The sequence below is a fragment of the Bombina bombina genome, chromosome 3 (genome assembly GCF_027579735.1).
Source record: "Bombina bombina isolate aBomBom1 chromosome 3, aBomBom1.pri, whole genome shotgun sequence".
Lineage (NCBI taxonomy): Eukaryota > Metazoa > Chordata > Amphibia > Anura > Bombinatoridae > Bombina > Bombina bombina.
Window position 1 is genome coordinate 767,967,846 of NC_069501.1, and position 16,042 is coordinate 767,983,887.

Genomic DNA, 16,042 nt, shown 5'->3' on the forward strand with positions numbered 1-16,042 from the left:
TGTGATTGGCTTATTAGATGTGTTCAGATAGCTTAGCAACAAATATTCAGTAGGAGACTGAAAAAGAGCACACATAATGCACTCACTGACGAGAAAATAGAATAGGTGTCACAAATAATTAAAACTTAACTTTTAATCGAGATATATACGAAATTAAAAAAATATAAAACCACATAAATGGGTGGGAATAAATAAGAAGAGAATAATTAAATGATGAGCGAAGTTTCCCAGGTATAAGTCGATATGGCGGTTGTATCTGTGTACTGAGGTACTATCACTGGTGTGGATCAAATTCACAATACCAAATTCACCAGGCCTTAGGGTATAGATATCGAGCCAACAATTATTACCAATTATTACCGCTCTAAATCTCCCCTCTTAAGTACTAAGTATATTCCCCCATTTAGCTATAAAACAAGACAAAACAAACATATAGCCGCCGCTAGATAGCTGACAGTTGTGAATTACTGTTCCTTCTGCAAAGCATAGCAAGAGAATAAAGCAAATTTGATGATAGAAGTAAATTGAAAAGTCGTTTAAAATTGTATGTTCTATCCAAATCATGAAAGCAAATTTGGGTTTTTTCTATCCCTTTAAGGAAGATAGAGATATCCCATCCTTGGTGGAGCAAATGGAACTAAAATAGTGTGCAGAGATATGGAAAGGGGGCAAGTTTCAATGAAGAAACCAAGAGAAGGAGGTATATTTGATTGCAGACATGTTAGAAAGTTTTAAAAAATGGTGCTCTGTCTGAATCGCAAAATGTAATATTAACTTCCATGTTCCTTTAATTCATTTGTGCTCTACTAGGCTATAGCTCTTCACTAAGTGTCTATGAGATAATATAATTTCTATACTATATTGGGACAAAGACTAAGGCTGTATGTCTAAACTTTGTGTTTTATTAGTATTTCTTCTGCAAAGTCGTTCGACCATGAACTGTAACCAGACAAACCTGGGGCTAGATATTTATCTGAAGCAGTGGCTTTGTTTTTTCTGCAAGAACTTTATAGGACACCACAAGTACATTTACATTTAAAATAAACAAACCTATTAAAATGAACAACGAACCACACCCCAGAGTCCCAGTCCCAGTGGATACAAAGTCTGATGATTAATATAAAGCAACCTGTTTCTTGATACAAGCAATATTCAAGTAGCTGTATGAGTAAATAACTCACTGATGCGTTCAACGCTGCTGTCCTTTCGAAATTTCCACCAAACAGACAATACTCTCTTCACTAATACAGGCTAAAGCAATTCCTGCTTCCAAACCAATCCACCGTCAATGAACATTCAATTGTATCCAATGATGATTAAAGGGACACTGAACCCAATTTTTTTCTTTTGTGATTCAGATAGAGCATGCAATTTTAAGCAACTTTCTATTTACTTCTATTATCAAGTTTTCTTCATTCACTTGCTATCTTTATTTGAAAAAGAAGGCATCTAAGCTTTTTTTTTTTGGTTCAGTCCTCTGGACAGCACTTTTTTACTGGTGGATTAATTTATCCACCAATCGGCAAGAAAAACCCAGGTTATTCACCAAAAATGGGCCGGCATCTAAACTTACATTCTTGCATTTCAAATAAAGATACCAAGAGAATGAAGAAAATTTGATAATAGGAGTAAATTAGAAAGTTGCTTAAAATTGCATGCTCTATCTGAATAATGAAAGAGAAAAATTGGGTTCAGTGTCCCTTTAAGCTATTGGTTTTTAAAACCTTGTTGGCACTTGCTATGTCAGGTCTATGATTACGGCAGTCAACGACCTCGTTTTTCCTGTGTATGTTTAAACTTGAATTTATAAAACAGATTTTTTTTTATCCGAACGTTAATTTTTGGAACTCTGGTTTTCTCTTTTTTTGATATAAAAATGACTACTTATAAACTAGACATATATGGATATTAATTTGTATTTATGTATTTGAGTAGAAAAATATTACTTCAACATTGTCTACATAAAAACTAAAATCATGATAAATGTGAGTGTGTACTGTTGTATTTGTTTCATTTTGGCTAAATGGCAATGTTTAAAGCTTTTTGGGGGGAGAGAGAGAGACAAATTTTCTCAAGCCAGGCAAGAATGTTTAATTAAAGGGATAGGAAAGTAAAAATTAATTTTAAGACATTTTTAAATTCACTTCTATTTTCAAATGTGCTTCGTTCTCTTGGTATCCCTTGTTGGAAAAGAATACACATATTTCCTACACTAGTGGAAGCTAGCTGCTGATTGGTGCCTGCACACATTTTTTCTCTTGTGATTGACTAACTAGATGTGTTCAGCTGGCTGCCAGTAGTGCAATGATGTTCATTCAGCAAAGGATAACAAGAGAATGAAGCAAATTTAATAATAGAAGTAAATTGGAAAATTGTTTAAAATTGTATGTTCTATCCAGATCATGAAATAAAAATGTGTGGGGTTCCTCTCCAATTAAAAAGAATGACATGCATTATTTGTATTTGGAACAGAGACCAAATGTATATTACTTTAATGCTCCAATTCAGTAGGTCAAAACTGTAAAAAAATCTTGTTTTTTTTCCATCATCTTCTATGTTTTACTCCACAAAATCTGCAGAATTCATTCATAAACAAATAGTTTATAAGAAAAACTTCAGCCAGAACGTTTGAAATGTTATGAATCATTTTACTTTACATAAAATCCAGTTTATTTGCATTTTTTTTATATTCTGATTATTGAAAACTAGGAGATGCAGGTCTAGGGTGAACACAAAGAAGTGTTGTTCCTCTTTCATCTGGTTTAATAACAAGAATAGACATAATCAGGCATTCTCATTTTCAGTTGTATTACCTTTTAGCTTGTTTCTGTGTTCCCTGCCATTAAACCAAAATGAGCTCTGCAAAACAGACCAGTAATGTAGAATAATAATGCCCAATTGTATCTGTTTGTATAGCTATTGCTGAGTGGAACATACCGTGAATATTTCTGGAGTAAAAACCCACATTATATAAATTTTCTTTGTTTTAGCCCTATCAGATAACAGTATTAGTAAACCGATACTTTCTTTCTCATTACACTCAAATAATCAATTCTATGTTTGCTTTAATTGCAGTTTTACACAAAAATATCCACCTGTGAAATTCTTGTCTGAAAAGGACAGAAAAAGAATCTTGGTAAGTCTTATTGCTGTATGTATTTATTATGCATTTAATTGTGAATGATTTCAATCAGAAACGAGAATCAGTTGTTCGATACATGGATTGATTAGCAGGTTTAAAACATAAAAGCTAATAAAAAAGATTTAATGTAATATTACAATTAGACGTATCATGTAAGGAAGAGAGGGGAAACATTCCTACGCAGGAATAGAAAGCCTATTAGCTGGATACAAAAGCCTAAATCTTTGTGCATACTAAATTATTATTATTATTTTTATTTGTTAAATTCAGCACATAAATAGTAACTGTGCATTAAAGTTTGTTTATTTACCGCAAAGGTTGTGTGAACTTATTATGTATCTGTGTGTGCGTGCGTTGGCTGTTAACGATCTATACTTTTGTTAGTTTTTTTTTTTTTTTTTTTAATCAAAACGGGATGCATTTGGCACAGCTCGGTGTGTGTTCTTGTTAACCATTCTGACGTGTAAAACAACTCATAGCCGATGATACAAGTGTGAAGAAGATAGCATATTAATAGAACAGTATAAACTTTTTCTTTACAATTGCTTCAGTGGATTCAGTCTACTTTAAAGTACCATAATAGTTGTGTACCATAATGTGTTAGAGCATGTAAATTTAAAACTGACAACCATGAACTTCTTTATGTTCAACTCCCGCAAAGGGGATAAATACACAGTAGAAATGGCACTTCAGCAGTGCTACTAGCAACTAGTGCTGCTGAATGGATCAGTGGCGGGCTCTGCGGGTCACAAGCGACATTACTACTGTCTGTTTAACCCCTTTAGCGGAGGTGATGTTTTTTTTTAGATTTTTCTACATTTTGATTGGAGTCAACCTATGGCAAATTTATTAAATGGACATGGCTTGGTAAGGCACATGCCTGTCGGTCTCACAGCTAAAAATGCATATCAAAGCAAAAACCAAGCCATTAGGTCAAATTAACTACCTGCAGAGCTCAGAGACAGGATGGCGTTGAGGCACAGATCTGGGGAAGGCTACAAATACATTTCGGCTGCATTGAAGGTTCCCAACAGCAGTTTTAGACCAAGTTTGCACAAATGACAAGTTTCCACATTGGAGAAAACATTTCATAGAGTTTTCTTTTCAAAGAGTGATGAGTTTACAGCTTTATTTTCCAATACACTATATTGTATATTGTAATTTATTTTATTAGTTTTGTTTTAATGCAACATACAAAAGAACAAAGCACTTGTTACAATAATCTAAGTAAAATGTGATGTTTTTTTCACACTGTTCTGTTAATTTCAGGCCCCTTTTTGTTATTAAGTAAGAAGATTGTTTAGAGAAAACAAGTGGGTGACTTTTATACATTTGGTAATCACCTTCAGCTTGAAGTGGCATAATGCTCCATCTTTTTTAAAGAGGAAATCCATGTCTTCCAATAAAATCATGTGACTTTTTATCAGGCGCAAACTATGAATGCCGGAGGGAGCATTCTACCCACATGTCGTGTTTTTTCTTCATATTAAATGTACAGTTCAGGAGGAATAGTTATTATTGATTTAAGTCCAATTGTAAACAACTTTCCAGTTTACTTCTATTATCAAATCTGCTTCATTCTCTTGGTATCATTTGCTGAAGGAGCAGCGATGCACTACTGGCTTCTAACTGAAGACATGGGTGAGCCAATGACAATCGGTATATATTTGCACCCACTAATCAGTCGATAGAAACTAGGTTCTTTGCTGCTCCTGAGCTTACTCAGATAAACCTTTCAGCAAAGGATAACAAGAGAAAAAAGCAAATGAAATAATAGTAAATTGGAAAGTTGTTTAAAATTGCATGCTCTTTCTGAATTTTTAAAGAAAACAGTTGGGTTTCATGTCCCTTTTAATAAGCACTCTGTGTTCCTTGCTATACATATGTAATCATGGGGGAGTGTTTAAATGTGTAAAACAGATTAAAAACAAGAAATCAATGTTAGTGCCCAATGCAGCTTCTTTAGTTGCCAGTGAGAGTATTTCAGCATAAAATTGGCAAATGCTTAACTATTTATTTGAATCTGCTATTTTGAAGGTATGAATTATTTAGCGCCATTAAGACTGCATGGAACGTTCCTAGCCGTTGGGCTGTCCTGAAGCCATAACAGCGGCTTGGTAAATGGGATCGCGGGCTGGAGGGTGTGCCTAGCGTTATAGTCACTCCACCCTGACCCGATCCCATCATTGAAATCACACAATGGCATAAACAATAGCGTGATTTCAATTTTTACTTATTTGTTTACATCTGAACTTTGTTCCGATGTAGACAAAAAGGGCCGGTCAGGTAAGGGTTAACTTTGTTTCACAAACGAATAATGAAGTCGGAAATAATGCACATGCCTAATAATAATGATCAATTGTAACAAAATGTCCTCTTACAGATAACTGGCGGAGCGGGGTTTGTGGGCTCTCATCTTACTGATAAGCTAATGATGGACGGTCATGAAGTTACAGTTGTAGACAACTTCTTCACGGGAAGGAAAAGAAATGTGGAGCACTGGATTGGTCATGAGAATTTTGAACTTATTAACCATGACGTTGTTGAGCCACTTTACATTGAAGGTAAGAAGCACAAGAAAAGCAGATTATGCTCAATTATACACAAAATGACTTCATCATGCTGATGGAACAACAGCAATTAAACTAAAAGATTTCTTAAAATAAGTTGTTAAACTCTATATCAAATCTCTTATTAGCAATGTAAAATAAATATACTGTGTATTATAATTATTCATTTCTCTTGTTAAGTGTATCCAGTCCACGGATCATCCATTACTTGTGGGATATATTCCCTTCCCAACAGGAAGTTGCAAGAGGATCACCCACAGCAGAGCTGCTATATAGCTCCACCCCTCACATGTCATACCCAGTCATTCTCTTGCAACCCTCAACATAGATGGAGGTCGTGAGAGGACTGTGGTGTTATATACTTAGTTTATTTCTTCAATCAAAAGTTTGTTATTTTTAAATGGCACCGGAGTGTGCTGTTTTTTCTCAGGCAGTATTTGGAAGAAGAATCTGCCTGCGTTTTCTATGATCTTAGCAGAACTAACTAAGATCCACTTGCTGCTCTCACACATTCTGAGGAGTGAGGTAACTTTAGAAAGGGAATGGCGTGCAGGTTTTCCTGCAACTAAGGTATGTGCAGTAAAATATTTTTCTAAGGAATGGAATTGACTAAGAAAATGCTGCTGATACCGAAGTAATGTAAGTAAAGCCTTAAATGCAGTGAAAGCGACTGGTATCAGGCTTATTAATAGAGATATATACTCTTTAAAAAATGTGTTTTAAAACGTTTGCTGGCATGTTTAATCGTTTTTTAATGTACATTTGGTGATAAAACTTATTGGGGCATAATTTTTCCACATGGCTGGCTTAATTTCTGCATAGAAACAGTTAACTGAGGCTTCCCACTGTTGTAATATGAGTGGGAGGGGCCTATTTTAGCGCTTTTTTGCGCAGTAAAAATTCAGACTTACTGCTTCTTCCTGCATGATCCAGGACTTCTCTAGTGGCTTCAAAAGTCATATTGAGGGAGGTAATCAGTCACAGCAGAGCTGTGACAGTGTGTTTGACTGTTTTAAAAAACGTTTTTCTCTATTGTTTATCCGTTTTGGGTATTAAGGGGTTAATCATCCATTTGCAAGTGGGTGCAATGCTCTGCTAACTTAATACATTTACTGTGAAAATTTGGTTGGTATAACTGCTTTGGTTCATTGTTATTTCAACTTGAGACAGGTTTTGTGCTTCTTAAAGGCGCAGTAGTGTTTTTTATATTGCTTGTAAACTTTTTGTGAAGTGTTTTTCAAACTTGCCAGTCTTATTGCTAGTCTGTTTAAACATGTCTGACATAGATGAATCTACTTGTTCATTATGTTTGAAAGCCAGTGTGGAGCCCCCATAGAAATATGTGTACTAAATGTATTGACTTCACTTTAAATAATAAAGGTCAGTCTTTATCTATAAAAGAATTATCACCAGACGACGAGGGGGAAGTTATGCCGACTAACTCTCCTCACGTGTCAGTACCTTCGCATCCCGCTCAGGGGGCGCATGCTATTATGGCGCCAAGTACATCAGAGACGCCCATAGCAATTACTTTACAGGACATGCCTACAATCATGAATAATACCCTGTCAAAAGTATTATCTAGATTTTGAGAGGCAAGCGCGATAGCTCTGGGATTAGGAGAGATGCAGAGCGCGCTGGTGCTGTAAAAGCCATATCTGATACTGCGTCACAGTTTGCAGAACATGAGGATGGAGAGCTTCATTCTGTGGGTGACTGATCTGATCCGGGGAAACCTGATTCAGAGATCTCTAATTTTAAATTTAAGCTTGAGAACCTCTGTGTATTGCTTGGGGAGGTTTTAGCTGCTCTGAACGACTGTAACACAGTTGCAATTCCAGAGAAATTGTGTAGGCTGGATAGATACTATGCGGTGCCGGTGTGTACTGATGTTTTCCCTATACCTAAAAGGCTTACAGAAATTATTAGCAAGGAGTGGGATAGACCCGGTGTGCCCTTTTCCCCACCTCCTATATTTAGAAAAATGTTTCCAATAGACGCCACTACACGGGACTTATGGCAGACGGTCCCTAAGGTGGAGGGAGCAGTTTCTACTTTAGCAAAGCGTACCACTATCCCGGTTGAGGATAGTTGTGCTTTTTCGGATCCAATGGATAAAAAATTAGAAGGTTACCTTAAGAAAATGTTTGTTCAACAAGGTTTTATCCTGCAGCCCCTTGCATGCATTGCGCCTGTCACTGCTGCTGCGGCATTCTGGTTTGAGTCTCTGGAAGAGGCCATTCACACAGCTCCATTGGATGAAATTATGGACAAGCTTAAATCACTTAAGCTAGCTAACTCATTTGTTTCTGATGCCATTGTACATTTGACTAAACTAACGGCTAAGAACTCCGGATTCGCCATCCAGGTGCGGAGGGCGCTATGGCTTAAATCCTGGTCAGCTGACGTGACTTTTAAATCTAAATTACTTAATATTCCTTTCAAGGGGCAGACCTTATTCGGGCCCGGCTTGAAGGAAATTATTGCTGACATTACTGGAGGTAAGGGGCATACCCTTCCTCAGGACAGGGCCAAATCAAAGGCCAAACAGTCTAATTTTCGTGCCTTTCGAAAATTCAAGGCAGGAGCAGCATCAACTTCCACCGCTCCAAAACAGGAAGGAACTGTTGCTCATTTTAGACAGGCCTGGAAACCTAACCAGTCCTGGAACAAGGGCAAGCAGGCCAGAAAACCTGCTACTGCCCCCAAGACAGCATGAAGGAACGGCCCCCTATCCGGAAATGGATCTAGTGGGGGGCAGACTTTCTCTCTTCGCCCAGGCGTGGGCAAGAGATGTCCAGGATCCCTGGGCGTTGGAGATCATATCTCAGGGATATCTTCTTGACTTCAAGGCTTCTCCTCCTCAAGGGAGATTTCATCTTTCAAGGTTATCAGAAAACCAGATAAAGAAAGAGGCATTCCTACGCTGTGTACAAGACCTCCTAGTAATGGGGGTGATCCACCCAGTTCCGCGGACGGAACAAGGACAGGGATTTTATTCAAATCTGTTCCTGTTTCCCAAGAAAGAGGGTACCTTCAGACCAATTTTGGACCTAAAGATCTTAAACAAATTCCTAAGAGTTCCATCATTCAAAATGGAAACTATTCGGACCATCCTGCCCATGATCCAAGAGGGTCAGTACATGACCACAGTGGACTTAAAGGATGCCTACCTTCACATACCGATTCACAAAGATCATCATCGGTTCCTAAGATTTGCCTTTCTAGACAGGCATTACCAATTTGTAGCTCTCCCCTTTGGGTTGGCTACGGCCCCGAGAATCTTTACAAAGGTTCTGGGCTCACTTCTGGCGGTTCTAAGACCGCGAGGCATAGCGGTGGCTCCGTATCTAGACGACATCCTAATACAGGCGTCAAGCTTTCAAATTGCCAAGTCTCATACAGAGATAGTTCTGGCATTTCTGAGGTTGCATGGGTGGAAGGTGAACGTGGAAAAGAGTTCTCTATCACCACTCACAAGAGTCTCCTTCCTAGGGACTCTGATAGATTCTGTAGAAATGAAAATTTACATGACGGAGGCCAGGTTATCAAAACTTTTAAATGCTTGTCCTTCATTACGTTCCACGCCCGTCAGTGGCTCAGTGCATGGAAGTAATCGGCTTAATGGTAGCGGCAATGGACATAGTGCCATTTGCGCGCCTGCATCTCAGACCGCTGCAATTGTGCATGCTAGGTCAGTGGAATGGGGATTACTCAGATTTGTCCCCCCTACTAAATCTGGATCAAGAGACCAGAGATTCTCTTCTCTGGTGGCTATCTCGGGTCCATCTGTCCAAGGGTATGACCTTTCGCAGACCAGATTGGACGATTGTAACAACAGATGCCAGCCTTCTAGGCTTGGGCGCAGTCTGGAATTCCCTGAAGGCTCAGGGATCGTGGACTCAGGAGGAGAAACTCCTCCCAATAAATATTCTGGAGTTAAGAGCAATATTCAATGCTCTTCTAGATTGGCCTCAGTTAGCAACACTGAGGTTCATCAGATTTCAGTCGGACAACATCACGACTGTGGCTTACATCAACCATCAAGGGGGAACCAGGAGCTCCCTAGCGATGTCAGAAGTCTCCAAGATAATTCACTGGGCAGAGTCTCACTCTTGCCACTTGTCAGCGATCCACATCCGAGGCGTGGAGAACTGGGAGGCGGATTTTCTAAGTCGTCAGACTTTTCATCCGGGGGAGTGGGAACTCCATCCGGAGGTGTTTGCTCAACTGGTCCATCGTTGGGGCAAACCAGAACTGGATCTCATGGCGTCTCGCCAGAACGCCAAACTTCCTCGTTACGGATCCAGGTCCAGGGACCCGGGAGCGACGCTGATAGATGCTCTAGCAGCTCCTTGGTTCTTCAACATGGCTTATGTGTTTCCACCATTTCCTCTGCTGCCTCGACTGATTGCCAAGGTCAAACAGGAGAGAGCATTGGTGATTCTGATAGCGCCTGCGTGGCCACGCAGGACCTGGTATGCAGACCTAGTGGACATGTCGTCCTGTCCACCATGGACCTCTACCTCTGAGACAAGACCTTCTAATACAAGGTCCTTTCAATCATCCAAATCTAATTTCTCTGAGACTGACTGCATGGAGATTGAACGCTTGATCCTATCAAAGCGTGGCTTCTCCGAGTCAGTTATTGATACCTTAATACAGGCACGAAAGCCTGTTACCAGGAAAATCTACCATAAGATATGGCGTAAATACCTGTATTGGTGCGAATCCAAGAGTTACTCATGGAGTAAGGTTAGGATTCCTAGGATATTGTCCTTTCTCCAAGAGGGTTTGGAAAAAGGCTTATCTGCTAGTTCGTTAAAGGGACAGATTTCTGCTCTGTCTATTCTTTTGCACAAGCGTCTGGCAGAAGTTCCAGACGTCCAGGCTTTTTGTCAGGCTTTGGCTAGGATTAAGCCTGTGTTTAAAACTGTTGCTCCTCCGTGGAGCTTAAACTTGGTTCTTAAGGTTCTTCAAGGAGTTCTGTTTGAACCCCTTCATTCCATTGATATTAAACTTTTATCTTGGAAAGTTCTGTTTTTGATGGCTATTTCCTCAGCTCGAAGAGTCTCGGAGTTATCTGCCTTACATTGTGATTCTCCTCATCTGATTTTCCATTCAGACAAGGTAGTTCTGCGTACTAAACCTGGGTTTTTACCTAAGGTGGTTTCTAACAGGAATATCAATCAAGAGATTGTTGTCCCATCATTGTGCCCTAATCCTTCTTCAAAGAAGGAACGTCTTTTGCATAATCTGGACGTAGTCCGTGCCTTGAAGTTCTACTTGCAGGCAACTAAAGATTTTCGTCAAACATCTGCCCTGTTTGTCGTTTATTCTGGACAGAGGAGAGGTCAAAAAGCTTCGGCAACCTCTCTCTCCTTTTGGCTTCGAAGCATAATACGCTTAGCCTATGAGACTGCTGGACAGCAGCCCCCTGAAAGGATTACAGCTCATTCTACTAGAGCTGTGGCTTCCACCTGGGCCTTTAAAAATGAGGCCTATGTTGAACAGATTTGCAAGGCTGCGACTTGGTCTTCACTTCACACTTTTTCAAAATTTTACAAATTTTACACTTTTGCTTCTTCGGAGGCTGTTTTTGGGAGAAAGGTTTTACAGGCAGTGGTTCCTTCCGTGTAAGTTCCTGCCTTGTCCCTCCCATCATCCGTGTACTTAAGCTTTGGTATTGGTATCCCACAAGTAATGTATGATCCGTGGACTGGATACACTTAAGAGAAAACATAATTTATGCTTACCTGAGAAAATTATTTATTTATTCTCTTGTAGTGTATCCAGTCCACGGCCCGCCCTGTCTTTTTAAGGCAGGTCTAAATTTTTAATTAAACTACAGTCACCACTGCACCCTATGGTTTCTCCTTTCTTGTCTTGTTTCGGTCGAATGACTGGATATGACATGTGAGGGGTGGAGCTATATAGCAGCTCTGCTGTGGGTGATCCTCTTGCAACTTCCTGTTGGGAAGGGAATATATCCCACAAGTAATGGATGATCCGTGGACTGGATACACTACAAGAGAAATAAATTTATCAGGTAAGCATAAATTATGTTTTTGCCTGTTTTGCTTTTAATTTACCTCTGGCAATGTTATTTTTTTTCCTTTGCAGACTTAAAGAGCCTTAATAGTAAAAAAAATACATGCTCTAATTCATTAGACTACAGACCCTGCACTATAATGTGTTTAACCCCAGCAACAGGGTTAACACACAGAAGTACTGTTCCGGACCCACAGAGCACTGTTTTTCCCAAGCGGAAACTTCCTCTGATCTAATTAACAACTCTAGTTTGCTCAGCTGATTGACTCCTATGGTCCTTAAAGTCTCACCCTGCTGCATACTACACAGTGGTTGGTTAGATCGGTTGTATTTCTTCTGTTAAGTGTGATCAGTCCACGGGTCATCATTACTTCTGGGATATTACTCCTCCCCAACAGGAAGTGCAAGAGGATTCACCCAGCAGAGCTGCATATAGCTCCTCCCCTCTACGTCACTCCCAGTCATTCTCTTGCACCCAACGACTAGATAGGATGTGTGAGAGGACTATGGTGATTATACTTAGTTTTATATCTTCAATCAAAAGTTTGTTATTTTAAAATAGCACCGGAGTGTGTTATTACCTCTCTGGCAGAGTTTGAAGAAGAATCTACCAGAGTTTTGCTATGATTTTAGCCGGAGTAGTTAAGATCATATTGCTGTTCTCGGCCATCTGAGGAGTGAGGTAAACTTCAGATCAGGGGACAGCGGGCAGATGAATCTGCATAGAGGTATGTAGCAGTTTTTATTTTCTGACAATGGAATTGATGAGAAAATCCTGCCATACCGATATAATGTCATGTATGTATACTTTACACTTCAGTATTCTGGGGAATGGTACTTCACTAGAATTACACTGTAAGAAATACATAAAGCTGTTTAATAACTAGAGATTATGTTTAACGTTTTTGCTGGAATGTAAAATCGTTTTCATTTGCTGAGGTACTGTGTGAATAAATGTTTGGGAACTATTTTTCCACTTGGCAGTTGCTTAATCTGTTTTTCTGACAGTTTCTGTTCTCCCTCACTGCTGTGTGTGAGGGGGAGGGGCCGTTTTTTGGCGCATTTTCTATGCATCAAATATTTCAGTCAGCAACTCATTGTATTCCCTGCATGATCCGGTTCATCTCTACAGAGCTCAGGGGTCTTCAAAACTTATTTTGAGGGAGGTAATTTCTCTCAGCAGAGCTGTGAGAATTATAGTTTGACTGAGATAAAAAACGTTTATTCTGTAATTTGTTTCCTGCTTTCAGAATTTGTTATCTTTGCTAATGGGATTAAACCTTTGCTAAAGTTGTGTTGTTTACAAGGATTGAGGCTATAACTGTTTCAATTTATTAATTTTCAACTGTCATAGATCTTCTGTGCTTCTTAAAGGCACAGTACATTTTAATATTATTCTAATTGAATTGTATTTCCAAGTTGCAAGTTTATTTGCTAGTGTGTTAAACATGTCTGATTCAGAGGATGATACCTGTGTCATTTGTTGCAATGCCAAAGTGGAGCCCAATAGAAATTTATGTACTAACTGTATTGATGCTACTTTAAATAAAAGTCAATCTGTACAAATTGAACAAATTTCACCAAACAACGAGGGGAGAGTTATGCCGACTAACTCGCCTCACGTGTCAGTACCTACATCTCCCGCTCAGAGGGAGGTGCGTGATATTGTAGCGCCGAGTACATCTGGGCGGCCATTACAAATCACATTACAGGATATGGCTACTGTTATGACTGAGGTTTTGGCTAAATTACCAGAACTAAGAGGTAAGCGTGATCACTCTGGGGTGAGAACAGAGTGCGCTGATAATATTAGGGCCATGTCAGACACTGCGTCACAGGTGGCAGAACATGAGGACGGAGAACTTCATTCTGTGGGTGACGGTTCTGATCCAAACAGACTGGATTCAGATATTTCAAATTTTAAATTTAAACTGGAAAACCTCCGTGTATTACTAGGGGAGGTGTTAGCGGCTCTGAATGATTGTAACACAGTTGCAATACCAGAGAAAATGTGTAGGTTGGATAAATATTTTGCGGGTACCGACGAGTACTGAGGTTTTTCCTATACCTAAGAGACTTACTGAAATTGTTACTAAGGAGTGGGATAGACCCGGTGTGCCGTTCTCACCCCCTCCGATATTTAGAAAAATGTTTCCAATAGACGCCACCACAAGGGACTTATGGCAAACGGTCCCTAAGGTGGAGGGAGCAGTTTCTACCTTAGCTAAGCGTACCACTATCCCGGTGGAGGATAGCTGTGCTTTTTCAGATCCAATGGATAAAAAGTTAGAGGGTTACCTTAAGAAAATGTTTGTTCAACAAGGTTTTATATTGCAACCCCTTGCATGCATTGCGCCGATCACGGCTGCAGCGGCATTCTGGATTGAGTCTCTGGAAGAGAACATTGGTTCAGCTACTCTGGACGACATTACGGACAGGCTTAGAGTCCTTAAACTAGCTAATTCATTCATTTCGGAGGCCGTAGTACATCTTACTAAACTTACGGCGAAGAATTCAGGATTCGCCATTCAGGCACGCAGGGCGCTGTGGCTAAAATCCTGGTCAGCTGATGTTACTTCTAAGTCTAAATTGCTTAATATACCTTTCAAAGGGCAGACCTTATTCGGGCCCGGGTTGAAAGAGATTATCGCTGACATTACAGGAGGTAAAGGCCATGCCCTGTCTCAGGACAAAGCCAAAGCCAAGACTAGACAGTCTAATTTTCGTTCCTTTCGTAATTTCAAAGCAGGAGCAGCATCAACTTCCTCTGCACCAAAACAGGAAGGAGCTGTTGCTCGCTACAGACAAGGCTGGAAACCTAACCAGTCCTGGAACAAGGGCAAGCAGACTAGGAAACCTGCTGCTGCCCCTAAAACAGCATGAATTGAGGGCCCCCGATCCGGGATCGGATCTAGTGGGGGGCAGACTTTCTCTCTTCGCCCAGGCTTGGGCAAGAGATGTTCAGGATCCCTGGGCGCTAGAGATAATATCTCAGGGATACCTTCTGGACTTCAAATACTCTCCTCCAAGAGAGAGATTTCATCTGTCAAGATTGTCAACAATCCAGACAAAGAAAGAGGCGTTTCTACGCTGCGTACTAGAGCTCTTGTTAATGGGAGTAATCCATCCAGTTGCACGATCGGAACAGGGACAGGGGTTTTACTCAAATCTGTTTGTGGTTCCCAAAAAAGAGGGAACTTTCAGACCAATCCTGGACTTAAAGATCCTAAACAAATTCCTAAGAGTTCCATCGTTCAAGATGGAGACTATTCGGACAATTTTACCTATGATCCAAGAGGGTCAATACATGACCACTGTAGATTTAAAAGATGCTTACCTTCACATACCGATTCACAAAGATCATTATCGGTACCTAAGGTTTGCCTTCCTAGACAGGCATTACCAGTTTGTGGCTCTTCCATTCGGATTGGCTACAGCTCCAAGAATCTTCACAAAGGTTCTGGGTGCTCTTCTGGCGGTACTAAGACCGCGGGGAATCTCGGTAGCTCCATACCTAGACGACATTCTGATACAAGCTTCAAGCTTTCAAACTGCCAAGTCTCATACAGAGTTAGTGCTGGCATTTCTAAGGTCACATGGATGGAAGGTGAACGAAAAGAAAAGTTCACTCGTTCCACTCACAAGAGTTCCCTTCCTGGGGACTCTTATAGATTCTGTAGAAATGAAGATTTACCTGACAGAGGACAGGCTAACAAGACTTCAAAGTGCTTGCCGCACCCTTCATTCCATTCAACACCCGTCAGTGGCTCAATGCATGGAGGTAATCGGCTTAATGGTAGCGGCAATGGACATAGTACCCTTTGCACGCTTACACCTCAGACCACTGCAACTGTGCATGCTAAGTCAGTGGAATGGGGATTACTCAGACTTATCCCCTTCTCTGAATCTGGATCGAGAGACCAGAAATTCTCTTCTATGGTGGCTTTCTCGGCCACATCTGTCCAGGGGGATGCCATTCAGCAGACCAGACTGGACAATTGTAACAACAGACGCCAGCCTTCTAGGTTGGGGTGCCGTCTGGAATTCTCTGAAGGCTCAGGGACAATGGAGTCAGGAGGAGAGTCTCCTGCCAATAAACATTCTGGAATTGAGAGCAGTTCTCAATGCCCTCCTGGCTTGGCCCCAGTTGACAACTCGGGGGTTCATCAGGTTTCAGTCGGACAACATCACGACTGTAGCTTACATCAACCATCAGGGAGGGACAAGAAGCTCCCTAGCTATGATGGAAGTATTAAAGATAATTTGCTGGGCAGAGTCT

The 16,042-nt window shown here is 40.4% G+C and overlaps 1 protein-coding gene across 3 annotated transcripts in view; it reads left to right on the plus strand.

Moving 5' to 3' along the window:
* UXS1 (UDP-glucuronate decarboxylase 1) overlaps positions 1–16,042 on the plus strand; it is a 626,440-nt gene that overhangs the window by 424,697 nt on the left and 185,701 nt on the right. For all 3 annotated transcript variants that reach the window (XM_053707629.1, XM_053707627.1, XM_053707626.1), the window contains 2 exons: positions 3,076–3,136; positions 5,526–5,706. In XM_053707629.1, the coding sequence (XP_053563604.1) occupies positions 3,076–3,136; positions 5,526–5,706 (242 nt within the window). The remainder of the gene's footprint in view (positions 1–3,075; positions 3,137–5,525; positions 5,707–16,042) is intronic.